Consider the following 17,050-nt stretch of genomic DNA (forward strand, 5'->3'; position numbering starts at 1 on the left):
CCCTGAGGCATAGATTTTAAAAAGAATTTTTTTTTAATGTTTATTTATTTTTGAGAGAGAGAAAGAGACAGAGAGTGAATGGAGGAGGGGCAGAGAGAGAGGGAGACACAGAATCTGAAGCAGGCTCCAGGCCCTCAGCTGTCAGCACACAGCCCCATGTGGGGCTCAAACTCACAGACTGTGAGATCATGACCTAAGCCGAAATCAGATGCTTAACTGACTGAGCCACCCAGGCGCCCCAAGGCATAGATTTTTAAGCTCCACTCATGGCTTCACTTTATGTCTCCTTTTCTTCTGTCTTTTGTGTCATCTTGTTTTTGTATGTTGTAAGCTGTCATTTTTTTTCTGGAACAAGTAAATGTGCAATGTAAATATGTTAATTAGGCAACATACATAGGTTCTAATTTATTTTTGTTGTGATTACTGCAAGTGTATTTTGCTTTTTAAAAATCCTCAGTGAGGCGCCTGGGTGGCTCAGTGGGTTGGGCTTTGACTGCTGCTCAGGTCATGATCTCATAGTTGTTGAGTTCCAGCCCTGCATCAAGCTCTGTGCTGACAGCTCAGAGCCTGGAGCCGGCTTGGGATTCTGTCTTGCTCTCTCTGCCCCTCCCCTGCTTGTGCTCTCTCAAAAATGAATAAACATTAAAAAAATTAAGAATCCTCAAAACCTTGTTAAAAATTTAATGACAAAATATCATATTATATAGTTGCTTGTTTTACCAATTTTTCCCTTTCCACACATTTTGTTTTTACAGGTCATCTGCACTTAGGGATTTTTCAAGGAGATTTAGGGCGGTACTAAGGAGGGTTTATAGTATTACCTAGGGCTACTTTCAAGGGCAACTGCTTGAAACTTATTAGGACCTAACACTTTTTTCCCAGTGACCAATTTTTTAAAAAATTTGATGGTAGAAAAGTAGGAAAGAGAAATATAGAGCAAAGCTTATACTACCTAAAAAGATATGAATAAATACAAAAAACATGTAAGCTCTTAACTCATAGCATTCCATGTTCTTAAAGCATGCCACCCATCCTTGAGACAGTCTCATTCAGTCTCTATGTCAAGAACACAGTAGACACTCAATAAATATTGCTGAATAAATCAAATCTATATTAGAGCCCTGTTACTGAACCATAGATACCTCGATATCACATATAGCACTATATTCATATGTATACTATGTTAGAAAAAGCAACCTTGATAGGATGTCATAAAATCATAAGTAATCAAGAGATGTAGTTTATTTTGATTTTTACCAACAGCAGTGATTATATTTTACATCAAAAGTGGCAAATTAAAAATGAAATATATCACTAACAATATAATCTACAGATCTCCCATATTTTAATACACTTTATAACACAGAGATTACAATTTAATGGATACTACAAGATATTCCATCACATCAATTATTTCTTAGGATTTTAAGAAATATGGCTTATGTACCAAGCTTATATGGTGAGCCAAAGTCTTTATCAGCTGCCTCAAAACTGAATCCAGGGTCAATTTTTAAAATTTGAAATCTGCATAGCATATAAAAGCATATCTATGTCATTAATAGTTCATTTATTCCCTGTTAAGTAGTTCTCAGACAATCTCCTTTGTTTCTGACTGGAGGAGTGTATCTCAAGCAGGCATAGTAAGGCAAACAGGATCATATATCTTTATTGTTTCATCCCAAGCACAATCAGCCACCTAGAAAACAAAAAGGAAGTAAGAAGAAATCTTGCCATTTGCAACAACGTGGATAGAACTGGAGGGTATTATGCTAAGTGAAATAGGTCAGAGAAATCATTTGATTTCACTCATATGTGGAATCTGAGAAACGTAACATGATCATAAGGGAAGGGTAGGAAAAATAAGATAAAAACAGAGAGGGAGGCAAACCATAAGAGACTCTTAAATACAGAGGACAAACTGAGGGTCGATGGGGGTGAGGAAAATGGGTGATGGGCACTGAAGAGGGCACTTGTTGGGATGAGCACTGGGTGTTGTATATAAGTGATGAATCACTGAAATCTACTCCTGAAGCCAAGACTACACTGTATGTTAGCTGACTTGAGAATAAATTTAAAAAATGAAAAAAGAAAGAAAAGAAACATAATCTACAAATGTTCCAGATAGGCAGCAAATGCAGAAGTCATTTAAAGTGGGAGTAGATTCACCCACTGGTAACCATTATTTTAAATAGGAAGGTCTATTTTCCCTTTTTCAGATACACTTCACGGATTGTTTCCAATTGATAGAAGTTGCGTGTAAGGATTTCCTGTCCCCTATGACCTTACCTGGGCCCCACCTCACCTCCGAACCAAATAATCCCCTCTGTGTCCCAAGGTAAATGTTGAAAAAACCCACTCATAAACTGGGAACCAAAGCACCATGCTAGGTATTATGGGGATAGAAAGGAGATAAAGTATGGCTCTTGCCTTCACAGAATGGTTCACACAAGACCCAAAGTGGAAAGTCCTCTAATAGAGACTCTCAGAGGAGGAACTATCTGAATCCAAGTGGGGTGGTGTCAGAAGACTTCACAAATGCTGTGGCATTCACACTGGCCCTCTTTAGGGGCAGACACGGGAGACAAGGAAATTTAGGTCTAAAAATCATAAAAACATGAAGGGAAGAAAGCCCATGGTGCTCAGGAACTGTGTTAAAAACCTTGTGAGTATCGCAATGTATCAGAGTATAAGATTAACATACAAAATCAACCGTATTTCTATATACTAGCAGGACAGAATTGAAAAATTCATTTGCAATAGTATCAAATAACAAAATACCACATTTAACAAAAGACGTGCAAAACAGCCACACTAAAAATGAAAACACTGCTAGGAGAAATTGAAGAAGGCCTAAATAAATGAGGAACTATGTTCATGGATTCCATATCATTAACAATTTAATTCTACCCCCCCCAATAATTTGTAAATAATTCATTATCTCAGAAGGTTTTTTTAATGAAAACGGACAAGATGAATTTTAAAGTTTATGTGGAAATGTAGAGGACCCAGAGCAGCCAAAAGAATCTTGAAAAAGAACAACAAAACTGTACTATTTACACTACCTGACTCAAGACTTACCATAAAATTATAGTAATCAGAACAGTGCAATATAGGTATAAGGATATACAAGTAGATCAAGGAACAGAAAAGAGTTCAGGAATAGACTCCAGACTTGGAAAATACCTTTTCAACCAATGTACCAAAACAATTCAATAGAGAAAGGAAAGTCATTACAACTAACGGTGCTAGAACTGGATATCCATATGGGAAAAAAAAAATGAACCTCAGCCCCAACTTCACACCATAAACAAAAAATAATTTCCGGTGGGTGGGCCATAAACCTAAACATAAAAGCTAAACATATAAACCTTTAAGAAGAAAACATAATATATATCATCATATCTATATATATATATCTTATATATTCTAAAACAGGCAGAACTTAATCTAAGGTAAAAAAAAATAGGGTCATGTTTTGTTTTGTTTTGTTTTGTTTTGTTTTGTTTTGTTTTGTTTTGTTTTAGTTGGAGGTGGATATGGGGATAGGGAGAGACTGGAAAGAGATAAAAGGGAATTTTGGAGGAAGATGTAAATGTTCTCTATTGCATTGGGATGTAGATTACAGAGTGTATCTGTCAAAACATATATCTAAGACTTGTACATTTTCATGTATATGAATGATACCTAGAAGTAGTAAGAATAATAATGACAATAATAATAATAACTGAATGGGGATGGGACATGAGTAGTGGAATAAATAAAACAAGAATGTTGATCATTGTTATGCTGGGTAATGGAAGTTCATTATCCTATTCTGTTTACTTTTTAGGCACTTGAAATTTTTCACAATAAAAGAAACAATACAAGAAAAAATGTAGACAGTGACATGAAGGATGAAGTGGCATGAGAGAGATTTTGACTAAAGGTATTTTCACTCAATTTCCCATCCTTTAATGGTTACAAAGGCTACAAGTTTCACAAGGGAACTCAAAGTCTTAGTGGACAGTCTAATCATCTGGCTGTCAACTGACTGCGTCCAAGAAGCCCTCAGATTAATCTGAATATATTAACTCCTTATCACTCAATAACAGTATTTTAGATCAGAATCCCAACTATAGAGAATAGTAGAGACCTTTTAGTCAAACTTGTTAATTTCAGCATTAAATACCAAACTCTTCAACATTTGGTTGCTACCTACTTCTTTTGTTTCTTATTGCAGAGCCTACAGTCAAGTCTGGGCCTCTTGTCCTTGTGCTCTTGTCCTTTTCCCAATCCCCTCCTGAGTAACCTCTCTTCTCCCTCTCCTTCTGTCTCCTCCTTGCCTTGTTCTGCCTGGAGGTGATACCTCTCTTCTGAAGAATCATTTAAGCATCACTTTCTCTGTCATCCATAGCACCTGCACTATTCGGCTGTATGTATTTATTGCTACGTGTCTTCAGCTCTTTGAGGGCATAGATCATGTCTTGGTATAACAATAGTGACTCAATAGGTACTAGCTCAAATAATATATTTTACAGATTAAGATTATAGAGATTATCATGTTCTCATGTTCATACTAGAGTAGCAGAGCTGGAACCAGAACCTCAATCAGTCCACTATAAACAGTGCTTCATAAAAGGCAAACTGACATTTCTTATCTGTCTAATCCTGCAATTATAAGTTTTTATATCATGGGATACAAAGATCATTATATTAATTTACCCCTATCTGATCTATGTATACTTTTTCAAGTGCTAGACCTTTCCATATGTTATTTACTCAACTTACAATAACTAAAAAATGTCAAGGCCAATGAATCAGTAAATGTTCACAAATCTATAAGTTAATTGGCATATCAAAAAGACCCCAAACTGCAATGATACAGAATTATGAAAAGTTGATTCAAATTAATGCAAATAATATTTCTCCATTAACTGATTAATTAACCCCCAGCTACAAGTTTAAAAAAGCTTACAATAAAAAACAATACTGGGATGCCTGGGTGGCTGTGAGTTCAAGCCCAGCAATGGGCTCCACGCTGGGTGTGAAGTCTACTTAAAATAATAATAATAATAATAATAATAATAATAATAATGATGATGATGTAAGAAGAAAAGCACTTTACTAAACCAACAAAGAGGCTCCTGACTCTCTGAGGTAGGCAGGCACAGATCTCCTGGTAAGGAAAGATGACGGTGTGGTTCCTGGCGGTGGTGGGTAGGGCTCTCATTAATGACCACCACCACCTCAAGGGCCTCTGGAGGCTCTGCTTCCCACTTAATTCTGTGACTGAGAGGAAACACAGGCTCTTTCTTAATGTCCCTGATTACCCATCTGAGGCCAGCCTGAAAGACATTAAAAAAAATACTTTGCTAAAAATAAGGGTTAACAAAAAGACCAAAAGATAGAAAAGTAGAGCGAATGCCATGAAAATACACAATCTGCTTTACAGGAAGAGACTGACTCATTCTTTAGCCGGTCACACAAAGTGAGGAATCTTTCCTAGCTCCTATCCTGCTTTTTCACGACAAAAGCCATCTTTCCCTCCCGTCTCCAGGAAGGCACTCTTGGCTATGATGACTCCTTCAAGGCCACACCGGGGATACAGAATGAGAAGAAGACGATAATAGGGTATCTCCTTTCTCATCTACTAAAGATCCTCTTTCTCAGTTTCAGTCTCCGATATGAGGACTCACTTCCTTGCCCATTACCTTGCTGTCAGGAAAACTGAAAGACGGCCATCAGCAAAAAGATTGCTAGGTGTTGTTTTGGGGAAATGCTGGCATTGTCCTAGGGCCCCACAGGATTCCTGATTCTATAGGGGTCTATGCTTTCACTGTCTTTGACTGGATTATTTTACAGCTCTGAAAGTCATAGAAAACTGATAGTAATCAAATGATTCTCATCCATTAAAGTTGCAAGTGAATGTTGTCCTGTGGACCTGCAACTGATGCTTCTTCCTACCCCCAGAGTGAATTCCAACCATTACACTTTATTGCCCTGTGGGTATCGACCAGTTTTGCAACTATTAGTAGGTGCATCTCAGCATTCAGTGATTGTCTATATATGTCTGTTCTTTGGTTCTTCTGAGCTAGTTGTAAAATCTATCATGAGTTGCATAAATCTTTAACCCATGTTCATAATACATTGTGTGAGAGTCATGATCGCTGTTTTGAAATTATTCTTTAACATGGCCACAGACAGGAATATAGCTTATTTGCCTCGACAGGGTAACCATTATTTATTTCTATAGAACGTAACGACCCTTGCTTTCTCACAGGAGATAACACGGTAACAGAAAAGCCATTTCATTAAAAGAACAAACATGAAATGAAAGAATAGGCAGATAATTATGCTAGAAAACAAAGCTAAGAATAATTGCTAAAATTAGGCATGAAATTGAGCTCTACATCTCCTGGCAGCAAAGGCAAAAAAAAAAAAAAAAAAAAAAAAAAAAAAAGCAAACGATAATGTAAGATATGCAAATATCATGATCATTTTACGAGTTCATTGGAAGAGATAAAATTTTTCCTACCACTTGACTGGCTATAAGAGAAATATATAACATGCTCCCATCACAAAAGTCATTCAGTGCCAAAAGAGTGGTTTTACAAAAAATACAAAGTCATTCTTCATATGGCTGTTTTTTCAAACATCTAACCCTGAAATAAGCCAAAAGCATTCTATTCAACTGTCATTTTCTGGAAGTCTTTCTTTAGGGCAGTGGTTCTCAAGCTTTAGTGTGCTAAAGCATACTAAATCACCTGGGAGACTTGTGAAAACACAGAGGGCTGGTCCCTATCCTCAAAGCACTGGTTCTCAAAGTGTGGTACTGGGGGTCAGCTTCATTGGTATCACCCAGGGCTGATGTACAGCCTGGGATTTCCAAATCAAGCTCACAGAAGGAATTCAGAGAGTCTGTAAATGCAACATTTTGTGTGTATATATATTTTGGTGGGAGGGTAGAAAGAATCAATCATTTTCTTCAGATTCTCAAAAGAAGTTAATCCAGAGCATTCCCCAGCTGAGTATTATAATCACCTAGGGAACATTCTAAAATGCAGCCAGAATGGAGAACCCCAGATAGAGAATGGCTGATGTATATCAATTTTCTTAACTGGGCTTTTGTCAAGTGCAGGAATTTTTTTGCTGCTGATTAAAAAAAAATCCCAAATTTTGTAGGATTCAAATATTCTTCTTCTTCTTCTTTTTTTTTTAGTTTATTTATTTTGAGAGAGAGAGACAGACAGCATGAGTGAGCGAGCAGGGGAGGGGCAGAGAGAGAGGGAAAGAGAGAGAATCCCAAGCAGGCTCCACACTGTCAGCCTAGAGCCCGATTCAGGGTTCAAACCCATGAACCGTGAGATCATGACCTGCGCTGAAATCAAGAGTTAGATGCTTAACTGAGCGAGCCATCCGGGCGCCCCGGATTCAAATATTCTTGAGGGAGAATTCTCTTCCTTTCTTGAGAAAGAAAAAGTTCATCTGCCACTAATATAATGGAAAACATCTTGTGCCATATTTTCACATTTATTTAAAATTTAAGGTTCAAATCTGGTAGGTTGATATGTGGTAGGAAGATAGCGAATTGGGAGGAGAACTAAGGAAAAAGAAACACGACTAAACTATCTTTGAAGAAAAACACCAGCCCTCCCTGAAGCATTCCTACACCCAGAGTTTATGTAGCTTCGTGATCCTGTTCTACATGAGCCAGAATCCACAATTTCTACTTAAAAACATGAGAAAATTGTATTAATCATGTAAGCTATGGTTAAAACCAATATATTTATTTATTGTATTTGATATTTGCACTCTGTTGAGGTTTGTTTTTTTTTTAAAGCTTATTTATTTTGAGAGAGAGAGAATGTGTGAGTGAGGAGGGCACAGACAGGGAGAGAGAGAATCCTAAGCAGGTTCCACGTCCAGTGCAGAACCTCAAGCCGGGCTTGATCCCATGAACCCTGAGATCATGACCTGAGTCGAAACCAAGAGTGGGACACTTAACCAACTGAGCCACCCAGACACCCCATCCTGTTGAGTTCTAAATGGACTGAAGTGGTTTAGAGATTAATGCACAGGACAAAATAAAATACAGATTTAGGGGGAAAAAGTCTGTTATAAAAGGGACAAATAAAGCAAAAGCTTTCAGGCATTAGAGCTGAACACATTACAACACTTGTACAATAAATCAGGCCCTGTTGCTTTATGATGACCAGGAAGAAAATGAAAGCATGCTGGGTAATACAGTTTCTGTTTTCTAACAACATTCACATATGGATGTAAACATTTTTGTGTAATTAAACCTGAATAGGGTTTTCTGTGTAATTAAACCTGAAGAGGGTTTTCTTTTTTTAGAGTCAGCAATTATCTATCTTGACCAAATCTGTATTCCTTACGTTTTATATATGGTAAAACTAGTAAATCCTGTTGAATGAATGAATGAATGAATGAATGCACGTTTGAGCACTGGTTTTCCTCCTCCAAGGACTTTCTGGGGTAGAGTCTCATTCATGGGGAGGAGCACCTAGTCAGGTATGAGGTTAGAGATCTCAGTGAAGGCAATAGGTTGTATAGGTTTTACAGGATTTTTGAGTGTCATGAATATTATTTAAAGAGACTTCACAGACAGCTTTCTTTTATGTCCCAGGAACTGTTCGTCAACTATTCCTCTGCATTACAAAGCCATAAAAAACATAATTCATATGTACATATATATATATATATATATATATATATATATATATACACACACACACACATATATTCATTTATTTAACAAATATTTATTGAGCATGTCCTCCGTCACAAGTATGCTGAGGACACTACAGTAAACAAGATGGTCCTGATCTCTGACTCCACAGATCTGGAGTCCAGCAGAGAAATGAATAAGTAAACAGACACCGACAATGCAGCGAGATGTGGGCAACAATAGAGAAATTATAGCGTCCAGGACAAGTAGGGAAGGGGTCACTATAACCAAATGTGAGGAAAGTGGATGTATTCAGGGAGAAACATCATCTAAGCTGCAGCTTCCAGGAGAAGTGTGCCTCAGACAGACAGCATTTGTTGTTGCTGTTGTTTGTGGGGGTGGGGACACACTGGAGAGAAGGGACGTGTTCTAGGCAGCGGAATAAATGCAAATAAATGAAGGACTAAAAGTCCTAGCTTTAAGACAGCTAAATTGCATTGTAACTCCTCAGATGAAACTCTTAATCTTTTGAGATAGGCTTTTTTCTGACTCGTGTCTGACTCCCATATAGGGTTTCATGAAGGCTGGCTGCCAAGGCCTATCTCGTTTGACCCTCTCCCCTGACGGTGAGTGTGTATGTGGACACCACGGGGTCGGAGCCTGCGGACTCAGCCCCTTCTGCCCAAGGATATTCAAGCGGAAAATTGATTCCTTAACCTGCAAGCCTCTACCGTAGTATGTGTCATCCCTAGGCTGTCTGAATTCCCTTTCATCTGACATCAAAATGCACATCTTCTCGTTAAAACTCAAAATTATAGTTATCAACGTTAGAGGAAAAGTAGTCTGTCAAAATGTTATATTTCTTTACTTAATGTGAAACTTGAAGACAGAATCTTCTTCATCATTATTTTTAAAATCTTCTACATAATGAATAACTAATAGGATAAAGTTCCATATAAGTTATATTTTTAGTTATTTTATTTTCACTTTTGATAGCAAAACAAGTATTTCTAAGTTCGAGGAATAAGCACACTAATTAGAAATACGAATTTCCTGCTATGTCAATTCTTTAAACCATATAATGAAGGCTTCTTTAAAAATGGAATAGAAATGTATTATCAATATAGCCTATTAATTTCTAAATACAGCTATGGCATACACATCATGACAATGTCACACACAGAATGCTTGGGAGCAACTGTATTATACAAATATTTCAGCATTTCCTATGTGCAAAGTACTGGCTAGATTCTACAGCAGGCCCAAGGATATTAAATAAACAAATCCAGTCGATAGAAAGTTTATAATAAAAATATACCACTGGTGGATCAAATAAGACCTCTTATAGAACATCCAGAATAATAATGGTTATAGAAATGCAAATTTTGGAAAAGGAAACCTTGTAATGAAAATAGCTTTAAATACATGTATAATTTAGAAAATGCATTTATAGTCCTTAATGTTATCAATTCTTTCCATTGTATTAAAATGTTTACACAGGCCACTGATAAGGTAACTTATTTCAAATGATTTAATATGGCTGTTAATATAAGAAAGAATTCCTACTGTCCCAGTAAGAGATTTAGTGTACTGACAAGTTTCCCATTTCCTATTTATACTCTTTTCTCTCATTATACTCTTTTCTCTCAATTTTGTGGACAATTGCTTTTGCCCTTGGGAAACTTGTTCAATTTATTGTAATTATCTGTATGACATATGGCCTCTTTAGTAAAAATGAACAAAAGAAACAGGCAGAAGGATATAGAGAGAATGAAAAAAAATCTCTAATAGTCAATTCTAAATTTGGAAAAGGCAGACTGGTTATTATGTTGAAGTGTATTAAATTATGAGCTAGAGAAAGAACATGTTTTACCTACTCTACCAACTTATAGTAGGAAGTGACTATAGAGAAGAACATAGTTTATCATGTTAATGATTATGGAGTTTAAGTAAAAGTAAGGAAAGAGTTGACGGATATACTGAAACAAATTCTTTTCATTCATTCATTCATTCACTCGCTCATTCGTTCAATATTTATTTAGTACATATACATCAAGTAGTTTGCATTAGTCTACTATGTATCTCCTGGTAGAGAGTTGGCGCTCAAATATTTACTGAAGCAAAAAAGGAAAGAAGAGAAGGAAGAGAACAACTTGTTCTGGACTTTGAAAGGCAGAAATACTTTGTACAGGCAGAAGAAATATGGAGATGACAAATAACAAAATACAACTGGTAGGTAATAGAGGGATTACATAGGATAGTGGGAAATAAAATTAGAAGGCAATAGAGATTATATGGGGCACCTGGGTGGCTCAGTCCATTAAGCATCCCACTTTCGCTTGGGTCATGATCTCATGGTCCATACGGTCAAGCCCTGCATCAGGCTCTCTGCTGTCAGTGCAGAGCCTGCTTTGGATCCTCTGTCCCCCTCTCTCTCTGGCCCTACCCCACATGCGTTCTCTCTCTCAAAAATAAACATTAAAAAAAAAAAAACCAGAAAGCAATACAGATTATAGTGAATCTTAAAAGCAAGATTAGAAATTCAGACTCTATCTTGAAGGTAATGGGCTGCCTCTTGCAGGTTTCTAGATGACATGCTAAAGGTGATAATTTAACTGTGCTGATTTGTAAATTAAAGCAGGCATGTAAGTAGGGTGGCAGAAGGATAACAGAGTAGCTAAGAGTGTCGCAGGAGTGGCTGATCATGAGTGCCAAAATGAGAAAGACCTGCTGCGAGGCAAATGCAGTATCTTTATGAGATGAGAAACACATAAAACAGGACAGTGATGAGGAAAAAAAAAAAAGTACTCTGTTGCAGGAACATGGTAGGTCTGTTCACTTATTCTAACCTTTTTAAAGGTCTCTTGATAAATACACATAATTTCTTTACCTACAATCCTGCACATTTAAAATTTGTTTTCCTCCGTGTATCATCACACAAATGCACACACATGCACACGCAGTTGTTGCCCCGCAAAAGTAATTTTTACCATTTGATTTTCTAACTGATGATTATTGACATCTACACAGTATTCATTTTTGTACATTTATTTTTACTGATCTTATTGAACTCTCTCATTGTTTTTAATAGGTTCAAAGCTGATGTTCTGGATTATAACACTGACAATCATATGGAGTCAATATGAAGAACGCCATGTCAATATTTCTACCTTTTAAAGATATTTATATCCTATCTTGTTTTCTTCTGTTACTGACTGGCTATACCTTTTAGAACCATGTTGACGATCAGTAGTAAAGATGGTGATTCTCGTCTTGTTCCTACCTTTAATGAAGCCACCGACAAAGGACAGATTTGCATTATGGAAAGCTCTCCCCTGAAGCAGTGTTGAGAATCAATGGAATGATGAAAAGAGTTTAGGGACCAGTTAGGAGATTATTGTGGTAACCACAGCAGAGATACTAATAAATGCTTACCTAAGGCAGTAGAGCTAGAAGGGAACGAATGGTCCAGATTTCAGAGATATTGGTGAGGAAAAATTCATCAACTTGATGCACACTTGAATTTAGGGAGGCAAGAAAACTAGAATGACTCTCAGGTCTAGCCCATCACGCAATCAATTAAGAATACCAGAGGAAAAAAAGTAAGACATCTATTGAGATCATACAGTAAACACGATTGGATAAATGGGACAAGAATCACTAGCATATAATAAAATGACAGCTTCAAGGAAAAGGTACATACAAGTAAGAGGACTAAGAATTGGATATTGAAGAATGTCTACTTTTGTAAGGATTGTAAGGAAGAAACTGGCAAAGGAGATAAAGACATTTGGCAAAGGGGTTAGGAAGATGAGGTTAGCACAATTAGCATTAAAGTAATAGGAGGGGAAGATTTTTCTTTAATAGATAAAGAAGAAAGAAGTGTGAGAAAAGGCTAACTTGGTTTTTAGGAGTTTACTGGTGACCTCTTTGGGCTTAACTTCAATTGAATGATGAGAGGCAGACTGACATAGGGGCTTAAAAAGAGAATGATGATTTTGAGAACTAAAAGCAGCAGGTAAACCTACTAATTCTTGATGTCTAATAATGGAAGAAAACCCAAATTTACTGGTAGGGAGATATGACAGTGAGGCCAAGTGAGTTTTGAAAACAGACAACAGAACTGAAAGAAGATCTGAAACACAGTGTACAACTGAGGGAGGAAAGACCTGGATGAGGAAGCCAGTGAGAAAATCAGGCACCCGCTGGAGAGAAGGGGAAACAGAGATAGAACATAAATATTGTGAGGTCATAGAGATGGAAGAAGATATTTATTCATTCTTGTCTATTTTTACAATCAAGTAGGAAGTAAAGTCAAATGTTCAGAGTGTTCAAGATACTGTGGAAGGCTGAGAAAAGACGTGGAGAATGAGCACAAAACACGTGATTTTTGAAAAAATCAAAGCGACTTCAAAGGTAAGTTGAGTAGGACCAAGAACCCAGATGAAATTTTTTTCTGAAAAAGTAAACTGTAGTGTGCCAAGTCAGCAATTTTGCCTGGTTTTTCAGAAACAATGACAAGGAGGTAAGAAAAGTGCATGATTCAGGATTGGGATCCCAGAGGCAGCAGAGACTAAGGTGGGAACAATTCTGGAAGTTCTCACTGCTAAGGGTTGTCTATGAAGCACAGTAGGCTGTAGACACAGGGTAACACATCCGACTTAGGAACACATCCAAGAACCTACAAAGCTGAGCCTGGGAATGCTTTACACCTGGGGGAAAACTGGCCCTTGTTACAGAATTTTTTTTTTAATTTTTTTTTGAACGTTTATTCATTTTTGAGACAGAGAGAGACGGAGCATGAACAGGGGAGGGGCAGAGAAAGAGGGAGGCACAGAATCTGAAACAGGCTGCAGGCTCTGAGCTGTCAGCACAGAGCCCAACGCGGGGCTCGAACTCACGGGCCGTGAGATCATGACCTGAGCCGAAGTCGGACGCTCAACCGACCAAGCCACCCAGGCGCCCCCAGAATTTTAAGCTAAAAGTCACACAACTATGAAAGCATCAAAAAGGAAACAACAGAGACGAATGCCTGAGGACACTGGATGCTTCTGGCACATGTTCTTTTTCAACTCTAAAGCCAGTCTGTGACAAGTGTAGAAAATATCACCTCACATAAAAAGTGAAAAAGATATGGTTATCCTACTACCAATAATGCTGGTCTTCTTCTAAAATCAAATTTTCCAACCTCACACTGAGAATTTCAAAATATTTTTATGCACTACCAACCTACATCTAAGATTGTAGACATAAAAGTTTGAATCAAAATATGAGCTGAATTTTTTTAAATTTATTTTTAGTTTTGAGAGAGAGAGAGAGTGAGAACTGGGGAGTGAGGTAGAGGGACAGAGGGAGAGAGAAAGAATATTTTTTTAAATTTTTTAAAAATTTTATTTTAGAGAGAGCATGTGAGTAGGAGAGAGGGGCTGAGGGAAGGGGAGAAAGAATCTTTTTTTAATTGTTAAAAAATGTTTATTTTTTAGAAAGAGAGAGAGAGAGAGAAGTGTGAGTGGGGGAGGGGCAAAGAGAGAGGGAGACACAGAGTCTAAAGCAGGCTCCAGGCTCTAAGATATCAGCACAGAGCCTGATGTGGGGCTTGAACTCACAAACCGTGAGATCATGACCTGAGCCAAAGTCGGACGCTCAACTGACTGAACCACCCAGGCGCTCCTGAGCTGAATTTTTAAATGACACCTAATTTTTAAAAATTTCATTATAATTTTATTTTTTAATTGAGATTAACTGACATATAACATTATGTTAGTTTTAGGTGTACAATATAATGTTTCAATATATGTATGTATTCCTAATATTTTCTTACTAAAATGTCAACAAAGTCAAAGGTACTTTTAAAAACACATCTATAGAACTAGTTTAAATCAGAACCAAATCTAAGCATCTTCCACTGAAACAAAATGAAAATATACACAATTTCTTTTGCCCAATTAAACAAATTTTTTTTTAGTGCATACATGTTCCTATCATGGATAGCCTAGGATATCCACTCAATTGAGATTATATTTATCAAGAATTTTAGGAGTCCCAGAAGATAAATCTACCTATATAACCACAACTATGAAAAATATGCATATATATGGAAAATGACTGGAAGAGTAGTTACTTTGGGGAAGGATAAGGGAGCAAGATGTGGGAGGAAACACAAGAGAGCTTTCTAGGATGCTGGTAGTGCTCTATATCTTCACCTGAATGAGGTTACACAGGTGTGGTCCTTTCTTGATAACTTAATTGAGCTGCTTACTTAAAATATGTGCATTTTCAATAAATAAATACATACATACATACATACATACATACATAAATAAATGCATTTTCCAACAGGGATGTTACACTTCAAATAAAAATTTCTAAAAAAAAAAAAAAAAAGACTGTAAAGAAACATACTAATATGGTATCACAGAGATTCTTTCTAAAGTGGCATGATTATGGAAATCTTTTCTCTTCTGAATGTTATTTCCCAATTTCATCATGAGAAAAAAAAGAGCAACTTCATGAAACATAGAGATTATATTTTGGAATGAACTAATGTCTACCTTAAAAGACATTAAAAAGAGAAATAACTGTCACCCAAAAGGAATGCGTAACAATATGTAAACCTATTCTCAGATTATAAGTACTAAATTAAATGTCAATGAGCATTCAAAGGAGCAAGGTTGATACTGCAGAACACAAAGTCAGGAATTCTAAAAATATATTAATACAGAAAATTCTAATTATACAAACGGGAATATTACAGGTCTAGGATCATATGTCTAAAAACAGAAAAAGGGTATCTAATTTAGAAGTAATAAGGATAAGAGAGAAAAGAGAAAATGCCAGAGCTGTACAAATCATGATCAGAGGGGAAAAAATCAAAGAAAAATGTTCTGAACTGAAAGATAACTTCAGCCTGGTTAACAAGAGGGGGCATAGAGCATTTTTCAGCAATTATCCTCAAAGAATGACCCGAGGTACTTATTTGTCAAGTTTTAAACCTTTAAAGACAAGATCTTACGTCTGTCAAGAAGAAAGGAGGTATAACACAAGAATGCTTTTGGATCTCATTTTTCAGATCTCTAAGAAAAGAGACGCTAAAAAAAGAAAAAGGCATTAGAAATACAAGAACTCAGATAAATCTCTCTTAAGATAAAGAATATATTAAGACACAAAGACCTAAAATAACGTCAGCAAAGTCCTATGGCTGTTAAGATCACAAGAGACAACAAATTTTTAAAAACAGATGGGAAGGTACTTTCTAAAAGGTGAGAGAAAGATACTTTCTAAGGGAATAAAATATGAACAAAGGGTGAAATTAACATGCAATCAGTAAACCTGACCACATATTGTGAGAATAAAGGATAAATATGTCAAAAATAACTTAAACTGCCAACTATACCAACAAAACGTTAATGTGATGGATTTTTAAATGGCTACAAATTCATTGCAGCTACTCCCACCAAGAAATGGAGTCTATTTTTCTTACTCTCTGACTCTGAGCTAGCCTCGTGACTGGCTTTGCAACAGGTGGACTGCTGTGTGAACTTCTAAATCTAGTGCTGGAGATACCTGGCAGCTTTTACTCTTGCCCTGTTGGAAATCTACACCTGCTAAGTGAAGAAGCCTGAGCTCATCTGGGGACACGTGACGCAGATGACAACCAGCACTACACCCTAGACACGTGAGTGTGGCCACCTTAGACCATTCAACTCTAGTTAAGTCACCAGGTGACCGGAGTCACATGAGGGACCCAAGGTGAGACCAACAGAACTGCCTGGCTGAGCCCAGCCCAAATTGCTGACTCACAGAATTGTAAGCAAAGAAAATTATTGTTTAAGTCATTAAGTTGTGGGAGAGTTTGTTTTATAGCAATAGATAACTGAGATAAAGTAAGTGTGAGAAAAATAGGGACATGCACCAAGAACTTAACTAGTATCTCCCTACAAAGGAGTTAAATTCTACTTGGCAAAAACATAAATTAATAATATAAACAATACAAATATTTGTGTCAAAATGTGCTCATGCTAGATATGTAAAACATATATTGGGTGAGGTCATCATCTTAGTTTGAAAAAAAGAATAATAAATTTTTAAAGACAAATTAACAGGGAGAAGCATAGACAAATTCATCACTGAAAATATACAGAAAGTAACTAGATCCTAGAACTTGGGAGTTAGAAAGCTTCTTTGAATCCCAAATCCAATAGTCTGGACCTAGTGAGTTTCTCAAAATCTCTCACATATCTACCACTTTTAATGTCTTTTAATTTGGATGTTTAGATCATTTACCTTTCTTTTCTTTTTTCTTCCTTCCTTTCTTCTTTCTTTCCTTCCTCCCTTCCTTCCTTCCTTCCTTCCTTCCTTCCTTCCTTCCTTCCTTCCTTCCTT

The 17,050-nt window shown here is 36.8% G+C and overlaps 1 protein-coding gene across 1 annotated transcript in view; it reads right to left on the minus strand.

Moving 5' to 3' along the window:
- Positions 1-1,212: 1,212 nt before the first annotated feature.
- Positions 1,213-17,050, minus strand: part of PEX7 (peroxisomal biogenesis factor 7) — a 78,566-nt gene continuing 62,728 nt past the window's right edge. The window contains exon 10 of the mRNA XM_040449076.1: positions 1,213-1,696. Coding sequence (XP_040305010.1) covers positions 1,628-1,696 — 69 coding nt within the window. The 3' untranslated portion in view covers positions 1,213-1,627. The remainder of the gene's footprint in view (positions 1,697-17,050) is intronic.

The sequence above is a fragment of the Herpailurus yagouaroundi genome, unplaced genomic scaffold (genome assembly GCF_014898765.1).
Source record: "Herpailurus yagouaroundi ecotype Mexico unplaced genomic scaffold, PumYag 198, whole genome shotgun sequence".
Taxonomy (NCBI): Eukaryota; Metazoa; Chordata; class Mammalia; order Carnivora; family Felidae; genus Herpailurus; species Herpailurus yagouaroundi.